At 53.9% G+C, this 15,357-nt stretch overlaps 1 protein-coding gene across 6 annotated transcripts in view; it reads left to right on the forward strand.

The window, feature by feature from the left end:
- The window catches only part of KLHL26 (kelch like family member 26), a 29,826-nt gene extending 20,715 nt beyond the window's left edge, over window positions 1-9,111 (forward strand). For 3 of the 6 annotated variants that reach the window (XM_036449865.2, XM_045585834.1, XM_045585833.1), the window contains 2 exons: window positions 3,457-3,639; window positions 5,638-7,782. In XM_036449865.2, coding sequence (XP_036305758.1) covers window positions 3,457-3,639; window positions 5,638-7,219 — 1,765 coding nt within the window. In that variant the 3' untranslated portion in view covers window positions 7,220-7,782. Of the gene's footprint in view, window positions 1-3,456; window positions 3,640-5,637; window positions 7,783-8,343 lie in introns of those variants that run through there. The other 3 variants (XR_006742415.1, XM_036449864.2, XM_045585835.1) reach the window with 3 other exon arrangements.
- The last annotated feature ends 6,246 nt before the right edge of the window (window positions 9,112-15,357 follow it).

Consider the following 15,357-nt stretch of genomic DNA (forward strand, 5'->3'; position numbering starts at 1 on the left):
TGAGGCTCTTTGACTCCTGAGAGTTCACGAACCAATGGCATCTGTTCATATCTTTAGGGTCCATTGTGGGGTCTTGGGAAACTGACAGAGCAGAGACTGGCCAGTCAGGAAGGGTGGGCTGGATGCAGTTGCTCCAGCTGCTCTGTGTCAGGGAGAGGAGGGGCCAAATAAGGTGGGCATACCCCTACCTGGTGGGGAGAGACAACTGGGCCAAGCTAGAGACTCAGGGTCCTCCTAAGTCCCTCTTCTCCCTTTCCTCCATGGCCTTTAGGAAGGCTGCTCACCCAGCCTCCCAGGCACACCGGGCCCCACAGCATTGACAGCCCGGACAGCTGGGGCTGGGCTCCAAATCATGCACCTGGGCTTCCTATGGGTGGGAAACCTTTCTACCAAGTGCAAACTGTGCCCCTCCTCTCGTGTTCTGTGTACCCCAGCCATGTCCCCCCACCTTCGGGACCCTTGTAAGCCATCAGCCCCTGGTTAGCCCTCCTGCTTTCCTAAGGCTCTCTGGAAGGACGCAGAGGCGGGTGGCTTGTGTGAGGCTGGCAGCAACTGCATGGATCCAGCACAACTACATGCCCTGTGCTTGGCGCCAGTCCCTTTCCCCCCTGGAGAGCTTTGGGAGCTGGTTGACAATGGGGCCCAGGGCCTTCTTTCCTCTCCTGCTTTTTTGGGGGGGAAGACTGGTGCCCACATTTCAGGCCCTCACTTGTGGGCAGGTGTCAGTCCCAGGAATGGGAAAGCAAGTTTCAGAGAGCCTGAGGCTGGGATGGTAGGGTGGACCTGGGCTGGGGAAGTCCTGGGTTATGGTAGCACTGAGGCCTGACCTGGAGGTGATGGCATTGTCTGCTCCTGTTGTGTCTGGAGGATGAAGTGATGTATTGGTACCTCCAAACTAGTCATTCACCGACACATTCTACTAAAGTTTTCTGAGATGAAGCAGCAAAGGGGACATGCACGGGAGGCGGGGGTGGGGGTGGGGGTGGCAGCGGGGGAGGCCATGGAGGGCCTCCTCATACACTCTGAGGAGCTGGGTTTCATGCAAGGTTTTAGGTAGGACCTGAGAAGGTTCAGATGCCCTTTGATTCTGTTTTGCAGTTGTTGTTTGTTAGTTTGAATAATTTGTATTGATTTCAGAGAGGAAGGGAGAGAGAGAGAGAGACAGAAACATCAATGATGAGAGAGAATCACTGATCGCTGCCTCCTGGAGGCCCCCTACTGGGGATTGAGCCCCCAACCCAGGCATATACCCCTGACCAGAATTAAACTTGGGATCCTTCAGTCCACAGGCCGACACTCTATCCACCGAGCCAAACCAGCCAGGGCTGTTGTTTGTTTTTGAGGTGAAATTCACATAATATGAAAACCATTATTTTAAAGTGAACAATTCAGTAGCATTTAGTATATTTACAGTGTTGTGTAACCATCACCTCCATCAAGTTCCAGAATACTTTATCTCCCCAAAGGGAACCCTGTTCCCATTAGCAGTCATTCCGCATTTCCCCTTACCATCTCCGGACAGCCCCTAATCTGGTTTCTGTCTCTATGAATTTGCCTGTTTTGGACATTTCATATAAATGTGATCATACAACATGTGGGCTTTTGTGACTGGCTTCTTTCATTGAACATCATATTTTTCATCTTTGTCGACATTGTAGCGTGAATCAGCTTCATTCCTTCTTAATATTCAATTGTGTGCACATACCACATTTTATCTACTCATTTGTTGATGGGCATTTGGATTATTTCCACTTTCCTTTTTAAAACTTAAAAAAAAAATTCTAAAATGGTCTTTGCCTTCTGAATCCTCATTTGGAGGTACAGGAATCTCTTGTCCCCATCCCCCCAGCAGCTGCATCCATAGGTAAATCCATCTTCTTACAGCAGATACTCTTGGTTTTGTGGCTTCCCCACAATTTGCTGTTTATCCTGCATTGACCTGGAGGTGACAGGAAGATCCCATGCGGCCTGCTGCTTCCCTGAACAGGTTCAGATTCTGCTCTATCCTCTCACATCTCTGAGGCGATGGATAAGCTGCTCAGCCTGCTTCTGTCCCTAGAAGATGGGACTGAGGGGACCTTTCCCTTTGATTGGGCAGCCAGAGAGTGTAGTCCGCAGCCAAATTCTTCTGAAAACGGCCAGGGTGACATTGTGGTCATGTGGCTGCCCTTCCCCGTAGTGCTGGGCACAAGAGGTATGCTGGGCAGGTGTCAAAGCAGCTGGGCCCCTCTGGAGGTGGCACCCTGTTTTCCCCCCCCCCCCCCCCCTCCATGAGAGGCTGGCCAGCAGCACCCGTGTTCTCAGGGCCTAGCACTCCTGAGAAATTGCAGGTCAAGTTCCTCCTCCATGCTCACAATGGGCTCTGTGCCGGCACCCAGCGTCTTAATCCCACCCTCTGTAGAGGAGAGATAAGTGTACCCATGGGGGCAGCTTGCTGGGGCTTAGGGGACAGTGGTCACTCAGTGCAGCATTCAGGAAACACGTTTAGAATAAAAAATAAGGGAATAGAGTTTTTAAAAGGAGAGGTTGGAAGCAACCCAAATGTTCATAGGTAGTTGAAGGGATAAAGAAATTGTGCATTCATACATTCACATGGCGGAATAGTACTCGGCCATAAAAAGGAGTGAATCTCTGATACATGCTACAATGTATGAACCTTGAAACATGATACTGAGTGAGAGAAGCCAGACACAGAAACCACAAAATACTACTTGTTGTCTGATTCAATTTATATGAAATGTCCAGAGCAGGCAAACTAATCCAGAAAGTGGATTAGTGGTTGACAGGGGATGGGAAAAGGGGATGAGTGAAGCGGGGATAGGAGTGACTGCTAATGGAGATAGGGTTTCTTTTTGGGATGATGAAAATGTTCTAGAACTAGATAGAGATGGTAGTTGCACAATATTGTGAATATACTAAATGCCACTGAATTGTACACATCAAATGGTGAACTGCATGCTATGTGAATCTGACTTAAATGAAGAAAAAAGAGAAAAGGGCAGGTGCTTGGCCAGTGTGGCTCAGTGGTGGAATGTTGACCTATGAACCAGGAGATCATGGCTCTATTCCTGGTCAGGGCACATGCCTGGATTGTAGGCTCGATCCCCATGCAGGAGACAGCCAATCCATGATTCTCTCTCATTGATGTTTCAATCTCTCCTCTCTCTTCCTCTCTGAAATCAATAGAAATATATATTTTTTAAAAAGGACATGTGGTTTCCTCAAGTCCTGTCCGATACCCTGCCCATATCATAGGTAGCAAATGGCAGTTTCTGGCCTGAGTGGTGGCAGGGCTTGGCCAGGTTTCTACTCTACTGCCAAGGGCAGGTGGCAGTCAGGACCCAGGTCTTGTTTCTACTTCTCTGGGGCTGATTCTGGTGATTTAGCCCATGCCTGGGGCAGCTTCAGAGCCTGGGCGAGGCCTCTGAGCCTGACACCCATCCTGTTCTCCCACAGCATGGCTGATAAGAATGGAGCTCTCAAGTGCACCTTCTCTGCACCCTGCCATAGCACCAGCCTCCTGCAGGGCCTGGCCACACTCCGATCACAGGGCCAGCTCCTGGACGTTGTGCTCACAGTCAACAGGGAGACCTTCCACGCGCACAAGGTGGTCCTGGCTGCCTGCAGCGACTACTTCAGGTGAACACAGGCCCGGGGGGTGGGCTGGAGAGTGCAGATTCTTCTGAGAGGGGCAAGTTCAACTCTAGCGAGGGAGGGATGGCATTGAGGGAAGGTGGCTGGTGTTGGGCCAACATTCAGTAAACCTACCACTTTTCCCAGGTTTGCAACCACTCAGATTTTTTGGGGACATTACACTGCCCAGAAGAGCATACGTGGGGGACAGAGTGGCCTGTGGGTGCTCAGTTAGCAGCTTCTGTCCTGAGGGGTGGCAGGGCTTGGCCGGGTTTCTGCTGTGTCTTTGACACCTGTGGGAGCTGGCCTCAGGCCCCAGCAGGGAGTGGCACATGTCCCTGCCCTTGTGTGCCTGTCCTCAGGCCGAAGGGCAGGAGGGACTCCCAGGCTCTGTTGCAATCCCCATGTGACAGGCGAGACCTTGCTGAGCGGCTGGGTCAGTCTGCTGCGAAGACCCTTTCCGAAGAGTGTCAGCCGGGGGCTGATTCTTGGCCCTGCTTTGCCAGCGGTGACTGTCAGAGTCCCAGCCCAGGTGCGCGCCGCAGGCTGCACGCCCCGAGGCTAGGTGTCCAGCCAGGGCGCCCCCGCCCGCCCGCCCTGCGGGCTCAATGAGGCCCTTCTGGGGAGCTGGAGAAACCAAGCCATCTGGGGCGCTGCTTCTATTTTTATTCTGGATTTGGGGACGGACAGGCCGCCCCAGCCAGAAATGCCCTTTAAAGGCTCCTTTGCGCTGGCACTGCAGCGGCAAGGCCTTAAAAGGCAAAGCTCCCTCCCGTCGCGATGACTGTTTCTGCCTTCGACAGGCCGATGGGACTCTCGGGGACAAGAAGGGGTAGGGCCCGGGGGCTGGCAGAGCGCTGCTCCGGGAAGCGATATGGCCCTGCTTTGTGGAGTGCTGGGCAGTTGTTCGTTGATGGTCCCAAGGCAGCATCAAGCTCAGCTGCTCCCGCTCTGGGGCCTAAGCCTGGCCCATACTAGCGTAGTGACTGGGTGACTAGCGTAGTGACTGGGCCATTCGTTAGGCGAATGGCCAGCGGGAGTTCCCTTCCATCAGGCATCCGTTACGTTTATGATGTATGCTGATGGCAGTCACAATTACGATGAAAGACCAGCCCACCCTCTGAGAGGAGCCTCTTATGCAACATCTTTTGGAACCTCCCATCCACTTCTAGCAGGCCTGGGACTCTTACCCCTTTTCCTGGAAGGGCCCCTCCTGAAAGCTGTGGGGAAGGAGGGGCTGAGACCCAGGTCTTGTGCCCTAGAGCAGGACAGCCCAGCTGACCGACCTGGAGCCATTCCTGGGGAGCGTGTAGGGGGTGTCTTACAGCAGGCTGAGACTCCGGTGAGTCATTTTCAGGGGCTCCCTGACTACCTGGACCTTTCTCTGGACATATCAGTGACCCCAGTGGGGGGCCCCAATAGGCACTCCAACCTGAGACCCTCATCCCCTTCCCATCCCTGTGTGACAGCAGCTGAGGTTTGGGCAGGGGAAGGTGGAGCCACCTGTTCAGGTGAGTGTGCTGGAGAGGTACTGGCCTCTGTGAACCATGATGTGTATTCCCTTGGAGTCCCCGCTGTATTTCCTGAGCTCACTGAGAAACTGGTCTTCATGGCTGGGCACTGATATGGGTTGGAAACTTTTCCCCAGAGCCAAAGCTAAAATTTAATGTGGCAGGAGCACAGCTACATTGCCATGTCATGAGTGGGGTCAGGGAGAAGGAGGGAGGGAGGGACTTGGCCCCCAGCCTCAGAACCAGCCTACCCCAGTGCTGTATACATCTGGGTGAGGTTGGGTGGGGCCCCATGAGAGAGGCACAGGGTGCTCTTGGTAGGAAGATGCATGGCTTGGGGTGGATTGAAAACCTTTCATTTTTTTGCGTGTTTTTAATGCGTACCTGGCCTGCTTTCCCCTGGTGGGCAAAGCCCCGCTTGCAGTGTTCGGGGCCAGGCCATCCCCGTGTCTTTTGGTGCCCTGAACCCTCATGCTGTGTTTCTGACCCTCAGGGCCATGTTCACAGGCGGCATGAGGGAGGCAAACCAGGACATCATTGAACTGAAGGGCTTGTCAGCGCGTGGCCTGCGACACATCATTGACTTCGCCTACAGTGCCGAGGTGACGCTGGACCTGGACTGTGTGCAGGATGTGCTGGGCGCGGCCGTGTTCCTGCAGATGCTCCCCGTGGTGGAGCTGTGTGAGGAGTTCCTCAAGGCTGCCATGAGCGTGGAGACCTGCCTGCACATTGGTCACATGGCCACCACCTTCAGCCTGGCCTCACTCAAAGAGTCGGTGGATGCCTTCACCTTCCGGCATTTCTTGCAGATCGCAGCGGAAGACGATTTCCTGCAGCTGCCTCTGGAGCGCCTCGTCTTCTTCCTGCAGAGCAACCGCCTGCAGAGCTGTGCCGAGATCGACCTGTTCCGAGCCGCTGTCCGCTGGCTGCAGCATGACCCTGCGCGGCGGCCACGTGCCAGCCATGTGCTCTGCCATATCCGTTTCCCACTCATGCACTCTTCTGACTTGGTGGACAGTGTGCAGACGCTGGACCTCATGGTGGAGGACGTGCTGTGCCGCCAGTACCTGCTGGAGGCCTTCAACTACCAGGTGCTGCCTTTCCGGCAGCACGAGATGCAGTCCCCGCGCACGGTTGTGCGCTCCGATGTGCCCTCGCTGGTGGCCTTTGGGGGCACGCCCTACACTGACAGTGACCATGCCGTCAGTAGCAAAGTATACCAGCTGCCTGAGCCAGGAGCCTGCCACTTCCGCGAGCTCACGGAGATGGAGGTGGCCTGCAGCCACACGTGTGTGGCCGTGCTGGACAACTTCGTGTACGTGGCCGGGGGCCAGCACCTGCAGTACCGCAGCGGTGAGGGTGCGGTGGACGCCTGCTACCGCTACGACCCTCACCTGAACCGATGGCTGCGCCTGCAGGCCATGCAGGAGAGCCGCATCCAGTTCCAGCTGAACGTGCTGTGCGGCATGGTCTATGCCACGGGTGGCCGCAACCGGGCCGGCAGTCTGGCTTCCGTTGAGAGATACTGCCCACGGCGCAACGAGTGGGGCTACGCCTGCTCGTTGAAGCGCCGCACCTGGGGCCACGCAGGCGCCTCGGCTGGGGGCCGCCTCTACATCTCAGGCGGCTACGGCATCTCGGTGGAGGACAAGAAGGCGCTGCACTGCTATGACCCGGCAGTCGACCAGTGGGAGTTCAAGGCACCCATGAGCGAACCCCGTGTGTTGCATGCCATGGTGGGTGCTGGCGGCCGCATTTACGCCCTGGGTGGCCGCATGGACCATATGGACCGCTGCTTTGACGTGCTAGCCGTAGAGTACTATGTACCCGAAACAGACCAGTGGACCAGCGTGAGCCCCATGAGGGCCGGCCAGTCGGAGGCTGGCTGCTGCCTGCTGGACAGAAAAATTTATGTTGTTGGGGGCTATAACTGGCGCCTCAACAACGTGACAGGCATCGTGCAGGTATACAACACCGAGACAGACGAGTGGGAGCGCGACCTGCACTTTCCCGAGTCTTTTGCAGGCATTGCTTGTGCCCCGGTCCTGCTGCCCCGGGCTGGAAGCAGGAGGTAGCTCCCGGGATGCCCCCCCCCCCCCCCCACACACACATCCATGACCTGGCTGCATGCTGTTCTTGCCAGGGGTTTGGCGAGCACGTGTCCCATAGAGAACCTTGGGCCCCCTCCCCGTGGGCTGGCTGTATAGTCCCGTTGTGTTGATAAGACTCCTTCCTAGGGTCCTCCCTTCCCAAAGCAGATCTTGGCTCTCTGCCTGCCCAGGGAGCCTCCCAGTGAAGAGGCCGATGTGTTGTGGCAGAAAACTTGAGCCTGAGGCAGTTTCCTCGTCTGCACAGGGTCCTCACTCATGGGTTGGAATAGTGGGTCTCTTTGGGGTATTGTTATGCCCCACTTCTCCCATCCCTCAGCCCAGCAGTCTCAGATGTTCAAATGCGGGCTCATTAATGTCAGTCCAAATCCATACTATGCCACTCTCCCCATCCCAAGTTTCTTGCCCAAGTTTCTTGTGCATGTGTACTTTGCTTGTTTTTGTTAATCCTCACCCAAGGATATTTTTTCCATTGATTTTTAGAGAGTGGGAAGGAGGGAAGAGAGAGAGAGGGAGAAACATTGTTGTGAGAGAGACATATCGATTATTTTTTTTTTTTTGTGCATGCACCCCAACCAGGGCTAGGGAACGAACCTGCAATCCAGGTATGTGCACTTAACCAGGAACCGAAACCACAACCTTTTGGTGCATGGGCTGATTCTCTAACCACTGAGCAATTCTGGCCAGGCACACACATGCATTTTTATCGATAAACTAGAGGCCCAGTGCATGAAGAGGAGTGTCCCTCAGCTGTGCCTATGCCCTGTGCTCAGGGCCTATCGGGGCTTTCCTTCCCCTGGCTGCCAGCAGCTGGCCTGCCCCCGCCGCTGTCACTACTTGCCATCTGTGGCGCTGCCCCCCACTGCCCCTCCCCTCCCTGTATCCCTCTGCAGGCGACAAACATGGAGTGCGATTGCTTAGCTGGCCTGGGCCTCCCTCTGCGGGGCGATGGGAGGCCCCTGACCAATCACATTGCACCCGTCTTGGCTGGCCTGGCTCCGGTGCGTGTCATAGTACGGTCATCCAGAAGGTCACCCGGACTGTCGTTCTGCTGTTTGGTTGATTCGCATATTACGCTTTTATCATTATATATAATTGCACCCCACTTCTCTGGAGCTGGAGGGGCTCAGAAGCACCCAACTTGGATTGATGACCAGAGGACAGTTCTGTCTCCCCAGCAGCCTAAGCTGCTGAGTGGGAGAGGGCCACCCAGGAGGGCTCAGTGTTTGTTCCTCTTCCTGTCCGTGGTCTGACCACCTCAGGGTGTTTTGCTCATTCGCTTTCAGGAGAAGAAACCACCGCTTCCAGAGCTGGTCCTCATGGATGTCAGGCCTCCACTGGGCACTGAGCCACGTGGGGGCCCCTAAGGAGAACTGGGCTGATATGTCCCTGTCCCACAGATGGAGGAGGATCCTGCCTTAGGATCCCAGTGCCTCTGCACTCCACAGGTCCGTTCAGGATTTTCATTGTATCCCCTCTCCAGCTGCACTCCCTCTGTGCCCTGTGTTCAGGGGGAATGAAGTGCCCCCTGGCCCGAGGCTACCAGCTGGCAGTCAGTAGGCAGGAGCCTCTCTCTTCAAGGGCTTCATGGCATCTCCAGCCACATTTGTTTTGGTCTCTAAATCTTTTTACTGTTGTTCCATTTTGCTTTTTTTTTTTAAGAGGCCAGTACCGCTGCCTTATAAATGGGATTTATACCCTTGGGGCAACTTAAAGTGTCTCTTCTGCTGCTAACAGACGATTGATGTCATGTTTCTGTGACCCACTCGCTGTGTAAAGAATTAACCTCATACCTTAGCAGACGTCGTCTCCTAATATTTTCCTTGTATTTAATAAAAATGTTATGGTGAAAAGATGGAGCAGGCCCAGTGCCGAGTTTGTGGAGCCTGATAGGTCACAGATTCCTCCTGTCCTCTGTGCCTTTGGGGCCCCCTCTCCCACCTCACCCTTTCCCATCCTCGCAGAGGAGCTGGAAAGGGTCCAGTCTTTAGCTCAGGGATGTGAGTGAGGGCAGCAGGAAGTGGGGCCGATTCTTCTCCTGGATGCTGGGAAGACAGAGGGCAAACTTCGTGGCCTCCGGCAACTCTCCAGGCTGTTCCGTGGGCCTGGTGGTCTGGCCCCCTGCCACCAACCAGCCTTTAGTCCTAACAGGTTCTCTCTCCATCTGCTCAGTTCTGGGGTGCAAGATTGGGTAGCTCTGGGCTGAAATGCAGGAGAGGAAGGGCAGGCCGAAAGAGCATGAAGTCATTACGCTTCCACAGGGGCCCAGGAGCTCCACGCGCTGCCCCAGACCTTGCTTTGGTGGCAGCCTCACTGACGGGCTGTACTTTGGTAGAGTCGGCCTTCTTGTTCATGTACAGCCTTCTGAGAGGGAAGGCTTCCAGGTCACCCTCAAAACATACCACAGGCCTGGTGCTCCCGTCCCGCAGGCAGGCATGGGGCCCCCAGGGTGAGGCTGAGTTGGGAGGCAGTGCTGAAATAGGAACTTGGTTGGGAACCAGGAAGGAGCCATGCTTTCAGGGGCATGGAAAGGAAAGCAGTAGTCCTTGGGGACTTACCAGAACATTCTGGCCTCTTCTCACCTCCCTAACCTGAGCTCCCCCAAGAGAACCCTTTTCTGCTAGAGGCACGGCCCCTTCAGGGGGCAGTGAGAAGCCTTTGCCAGCTACAAGTTCCCCCAGATCAGCTCACACCTCAGAACATCTTGTCCCCAATGAGCTGGCAGGGGTGCCGGTGCAGGGTGGAGGGGGTGCTGCCGTATCTAACCAGTCGATTGTGCGTAACCGTCTGGGCTGGTTCGTGGAATGTTCTCGGGGGCCCTCTACCCCTCCTTCTCATTCACCCCCGCTCCCCCCCCCCCCCCCGAAGAAAGGAAAATTATTTTTCGTATTGTAAACTTTAAACATGAAAAAGCTGTTTTTAATTTAGCAGAAACTGGCTTGAAACTTTGTGAATGTTTGTGTCCTTTGGAGAAAGGCAGAACATGTGTACCCATACACAGAGGCTTGCACACACACACACACACACACACACACACGCGCGCGCGCGCGCGCGTGCGCGCTTACTCAGGCATACCTGCACACACGTGCTTGCTCATACACAGTTGAACAAATAGCTTGTGCACATGCCTGTGGGCCAGCCTGGCCCTTTCTGTGTGGCTCCCTGAAGGAGTCTGCAGCCTATCACTCTGGAAGAGTCTTCAGCCCATCACCTTATCACTTCTTTTCACCTTTCACCCAGGGCAGCATCCCCTGTGCGTGAGGACCAAGCGCGGGGAAAGCCCGTCTCCTTCCAGATGGCCTGCTTCCCCACCTCGGGCTCCTGGGCCTCCCTCCGCACCTGGGCTGGGGTTGTGGGAAAACGCTGTCTCCGGGGACCGTGGGATGCAGGCCCGTGAGAGGCAGGCCAAGTGTGACTTCTGGGGCCTTTCAGCCAGCAAGGGCCAAAGGGGCCTCGGGGGAGCCGTGTGAGGTGGGAATCTGCCCCAGACCTGGCCAGTTTGGAAGTCTGCCCCTGGCTTTGTGTCCTGGAATGCAGCTCCAGCTCCTCTGTTCTCACGGCCCCAGAGATTTCCCTTCTCATGGTGGAGTCTCCGCGCACGGGTTTTATTAGGGGCACCTGGCCGTGTGTCCCAGGAGGCACGGCCAGGAATGTTTGTTACACAAATGAGAAGTTCTGGGTGGGGCGGTGGGAGCAGAGCCTCATCCACTTCTAGTGCCTGTGGGCACTCCCCGTGGACCCCAAGGGCAGATGGTCCACGAGGCCGTGCTCCCCACACAATCAGACCTCAGCTTACCTCTGGGCACATGCCCAGATTGTGGGTTCTATTCCTGGTCAGAGTGCAGGGAGAGGCAACTGATTAATGTTTCTCACATCGATGTTTTTCTCTAAAATCAATAAAAACATTTTTTTAAGGAAAGACCCCAGCTTAATTTCTGTGGCTGACCTGTTGCTATTCCGGCAGCCATTTCTCCCTCCTCACCCATAGGGCCTTGATTTGACCCCAGCAGCAGTGTGCCCAGCCTTGGGTGGGGGGTAATTTAGGATTTGGCTCGGCTTTTTTAAAATTTATTTATTTTATTTTATTTTATTGGTAATGCCTTTTGTGGGCATGGTTTTCAGCCTGGGCAAATCTCCCAGCTCTGGCCATGCTTTAAGGGAAGGTCTGAGGTGGGGGTTTGTGGTCATGGAAAAGGCCTTATTGCCCCCTTCAATCTCTTCATGCTTCCTGTGAGGACACATGCAGGAGTTGCTGCAGCCCTCTTGTGGCCATGAGGAGCAAGTTAAGAGAAGCACAGAGAGGCTGCCTCCGAGAGCCCTGAAATCATGAGGCCACCAGTTCTACCCTGGAACCTCTGATCTCTAGACTCCTTTTCCTGAGAGTCACAATGTCTGTACTGCTCAGGAGTCTTAGTATCTTAGATACTAGTGGCCAGCTATTCTGTTATTTGCAACCCAAACACTTAACAAAATTATAATGTAAAGGTAACAGATGCTGGGATTTCCCAGTCTTATGTAAGTCAGGGATTTTATTTGCAAACAACAGAAACGGGCCGATTTCAATAGCAAAGATGTGCTTTGGAGGGCTGTTGGGTTGCTCACAGAAGTGGCAGGAAGACTGGAAAATCAGGCTCAGAAAACAGTAAGAATCAAGGTGGCAAGGCAGCTGGGGTGATCGGCTGAAATCAGGTCAGGGGACTGACTGGTGAGGACGCTTCTGCCACCACCACAGAATCCAGATGTCTCGACTGGCAGTCATCTGCCCTTGGCACTCGGCCATAGCTGTCCCTGGTAACTGGATACTCCTGCCTTGATGCTGTTTCTTTGCATCACTTTTTCCTGAGTGGAAACATCCTATTGGCCTAGTCCGTGTCCTGTGCCAACCTAGCTGTCTGGATCCCCAGGAAAGTGAGTATGTGAGTGTGCTAGTCAGCTGCTGACAACATGTAGCAAACAACCTAACTCTCAGTGGCATGCAAAATAAATGGCTGGGCCCTGCCCGTGTGCTCAATGGTTAGAGCACTGGCCTGTGCACCAGAGTTCTGGGTTTGAGTTTCAGTCAGGGGCAAGTCTCTAGGTTTTGGGTTTGATCCCTAGATCTGGTCAGGGCACGTGTGGGAGGCAACCAATTCATGTGTCTCACATCAGTGTTTCTTTTTTTCTCTCTTCCCTCCCCTCTCCCCTCCCTCTTTTCTCTTTCTCTCTCTCTCTCCTTCCCTTCCTCCCTCTCTTCATCCATCCTTCCCTCCCCTTCACTTTCTTTTTAAAAAAATATATTTTATTGATTTTTCACAGAGAGGAAGAGAGAGGGATAGAGAGTTAGAAACATCGAAGAGAGAGAATCATCGACCAGCTGCCTCTTGCACACCCCCTACTGGGGATGTGCCCGCAACCAAGGTACATGCCCTTGACCGGAATCGAACCCGGGACCTTTCAGTCCACAGGCTGACGCTCTATCCACTGAGCCAAAAAAATCAATGGAAAAAATATCCTTGGGTGAGGGGTAACAAAATAAATAAAGAAAAAAATTAAATGGGTATTTTTTTGTGTATCTGTGACTCAACTGGGATGCCTGTTCTATGCTGCCCCCAATTGAGCAGCTCTGCTTCCAGGTGCAAGGCTGTGGAGTAGCAGGTGGGGTAGGGTGAGGGGGTACGTAGCCCAACCCATCTTCATCCTCAGACCAGCAGCCAGCTCACGTAAAGTTCTCCCAAAATGGTGCCAGAGGACAAGTGGAGTCACGTGAGGCCTCCTAAGGTCCAGATTCAGAACTTGTATGCTGATGCTTCTGCCCATATGCCAAAGTAAATGACATGGCAAGCCCCGAATCAGGACTGGGAAGCATCCTCCTTCTCACCAAGGAAGGATGCACAATTGAGTGGCACGGGGCGGGACACAGGAACAGATGGGGAACTGAGGCCGACCGTTTGATCCATCCAGCTGTTGACTTTGAGGCTTCTGTTGTCCGTGGGGGGCTGACTTCCCATGGTGGGGACTCCCTAGGCTTAGCAGGGGATTCAGATGCTGGGCCTCCAGAAAGAAAAACCCACTGGGCCACCAAAAGAAAAGCCAGTGCCCCCTGAAGGTCAGGAATTACCTTTTGTCACGTAGGTTGGAACTATAGGTGTCCTGGGCTTGGGGATAGTGGGAGGGCTGCTGTGTGAGGGAGCTCAGCCAAGTATCTGCATTGTGTTGTCACTGCCTGTCCCTCTGCCTGGTGGCTGCAGTGGAGGAACTGACTGCTTGCCCTGCCCCACCTGCCATTCCCTAGAGCCATCCCCCTAGGTTCCTGTCCCTGTCAGCTCCAGCCTCTTGCTACTCTCCTTGGCAATCCTGCCCGGACTCACCCTCTCCCCCACACTCAGTTCAGGGGAAGAGGGACAGGGACCTTCGTCCTCATCTAACCTCTTCAGTGTATGGAGTGAGCACTGTGTCTGCCATTTATGGCCTCATTGCCTGGTTCTTTAATTAATTAAACCTGGCTCTGGCTTTACCTTTCAAAACTCTGTCTGATGAAGGTCTGGTTTGGAAGCCAAACATAGGCCCTGGATGGCTCTCCTCTTTGCCTCCCCACCCCCCAGGGCCCAAATTTACCTCCATCCAATGTGAGTACCCCAGATTGACTAAGATTCCCTATAAGACAGTGCAGAAAAGCAAGGCATGAAAACTCACATCTCCAGATAGGGGTTGCTTCCCCTAACAGTTATTGCGTGTTGGTGAGGAAGCAGGCACTAAGCTCAGTGCTTTATTTTCATTATTTAATCTCCCAAAAACCTGCTATGAGGATTGCCACTGTTCACATTTAACATGGGTGGACAGCAAGACATGGATTGAGACGTGAAGTCACTTTCCTGTTACGCAGCCGGAGAATCAGCAAGGGCTGGGCCATGCAGAAGTGCTAGCATAGGTTTTCATTTAGCTTGCATTTAGAGACTTTATGTTGAGGGGTATTGTGGCCTGGATGCAGTAAAGGGGCATTCTAGACCGGACGACAGCCTGAGCAAAGGCCCTGAGGCAGGATGCAGCAAGGCTAACGTGGAGGACATCAGAAAGGGGAGGGTGGGAGATGATGCTGGGGAAACTAACAAGGAACAAATGGAGCCAGGCAGATCTATGGAGCAGATGAGAGGAAATTAAATCCTGGAAGCAGCAGGAAGTGGTTTATGAGGATCCACCTCTTAGCTTACACTTGGCTGTGCTCTGTAACCGAAGTGAAACTATTTAACAACGGACACTCCCAGCCTGGACGGTCAGAACTGGCCGGAGAAGGACCTAGGACTGGGTGAGCCTGGAGTGAGGAACACAGCTCTCCTTAGGGGTCAGGATAGTTTTTCTGGAGGAGGCAAGAATAGGAGTTTCCCAGCAGAAAAGGATCCATTTAACAAACACTTCCTAATGACCCCGCTGTGCCTCGTCTTCCGTTAGCTCTGGGGACCCAGGAAAACAGAATGAACAGACAAGTATAATATGAGACCTAACGTACTCAGAGCCTTCAAAGGACAGAGAACAAGTCTTAAAAGCAGGGAACTGGGTGTGTCTGTGTCCTTTCTGCATCGCACACGGAACTCGAGCCCCGTGGTATTTGGCTTTTGATCCCAGCTCAGTCTACAGGCCAGCGGACAGGAGCCTGGATGCAGCGCCTTTAGACAGTGGGATGTTTCCTGGTCATGGAAACACACAGGGGCACACTCCAGATAGCGCCCTCAGGGAGGGTCTCTCAGAGGAGAGGCCTGAAAGATGAGAAGGTGCCAGCTATGAAAAGATCTGGGGGGCCGAGGGGAACAGTTGGGAAAAAGCAATAGTATGTACAAAGGTGGGGAGTGGGAATGGTTGGGGTGGGGGGTCAATTGGGAAAAATGGAGTCATATGTAAAACTTTAAACAAACAAAAAAAGCAGGGAGGAGGGCTTGGGCCCCGTGGGTCACTGGGAGGAGGGTAGATATTTTCCCCAAGTGTGATGGGGACCATGAGGCCCACCCCAGTTTACAAAGACCACAGGGTGCTCGGAAAAGCCCTACCTCGGCCACACCGGGGGCAGCAGCTTTCTTTGATGAACTAAGAAAGTGAAAACATCAGGTCTGGGTTCTTCCTGGGTCATCGGATGC

Source organism: Pipistrellus kuhlii, unplaced genomic scaffold (genome assembly GCF_014108245.1).
Source record: "Pipistrellus kuhlii isolate mPipKuh1 unplaced genomic scaffold, mPipKuh1.p scaffold_m20_p_21, whole genome shotgun sequence".
NCBI lineage: Eukaryota > Metazoa > Chordata > Mammalia > Chiroptera > Vespertilionidae > Pipistrellus > Pipistrellus kuhlii.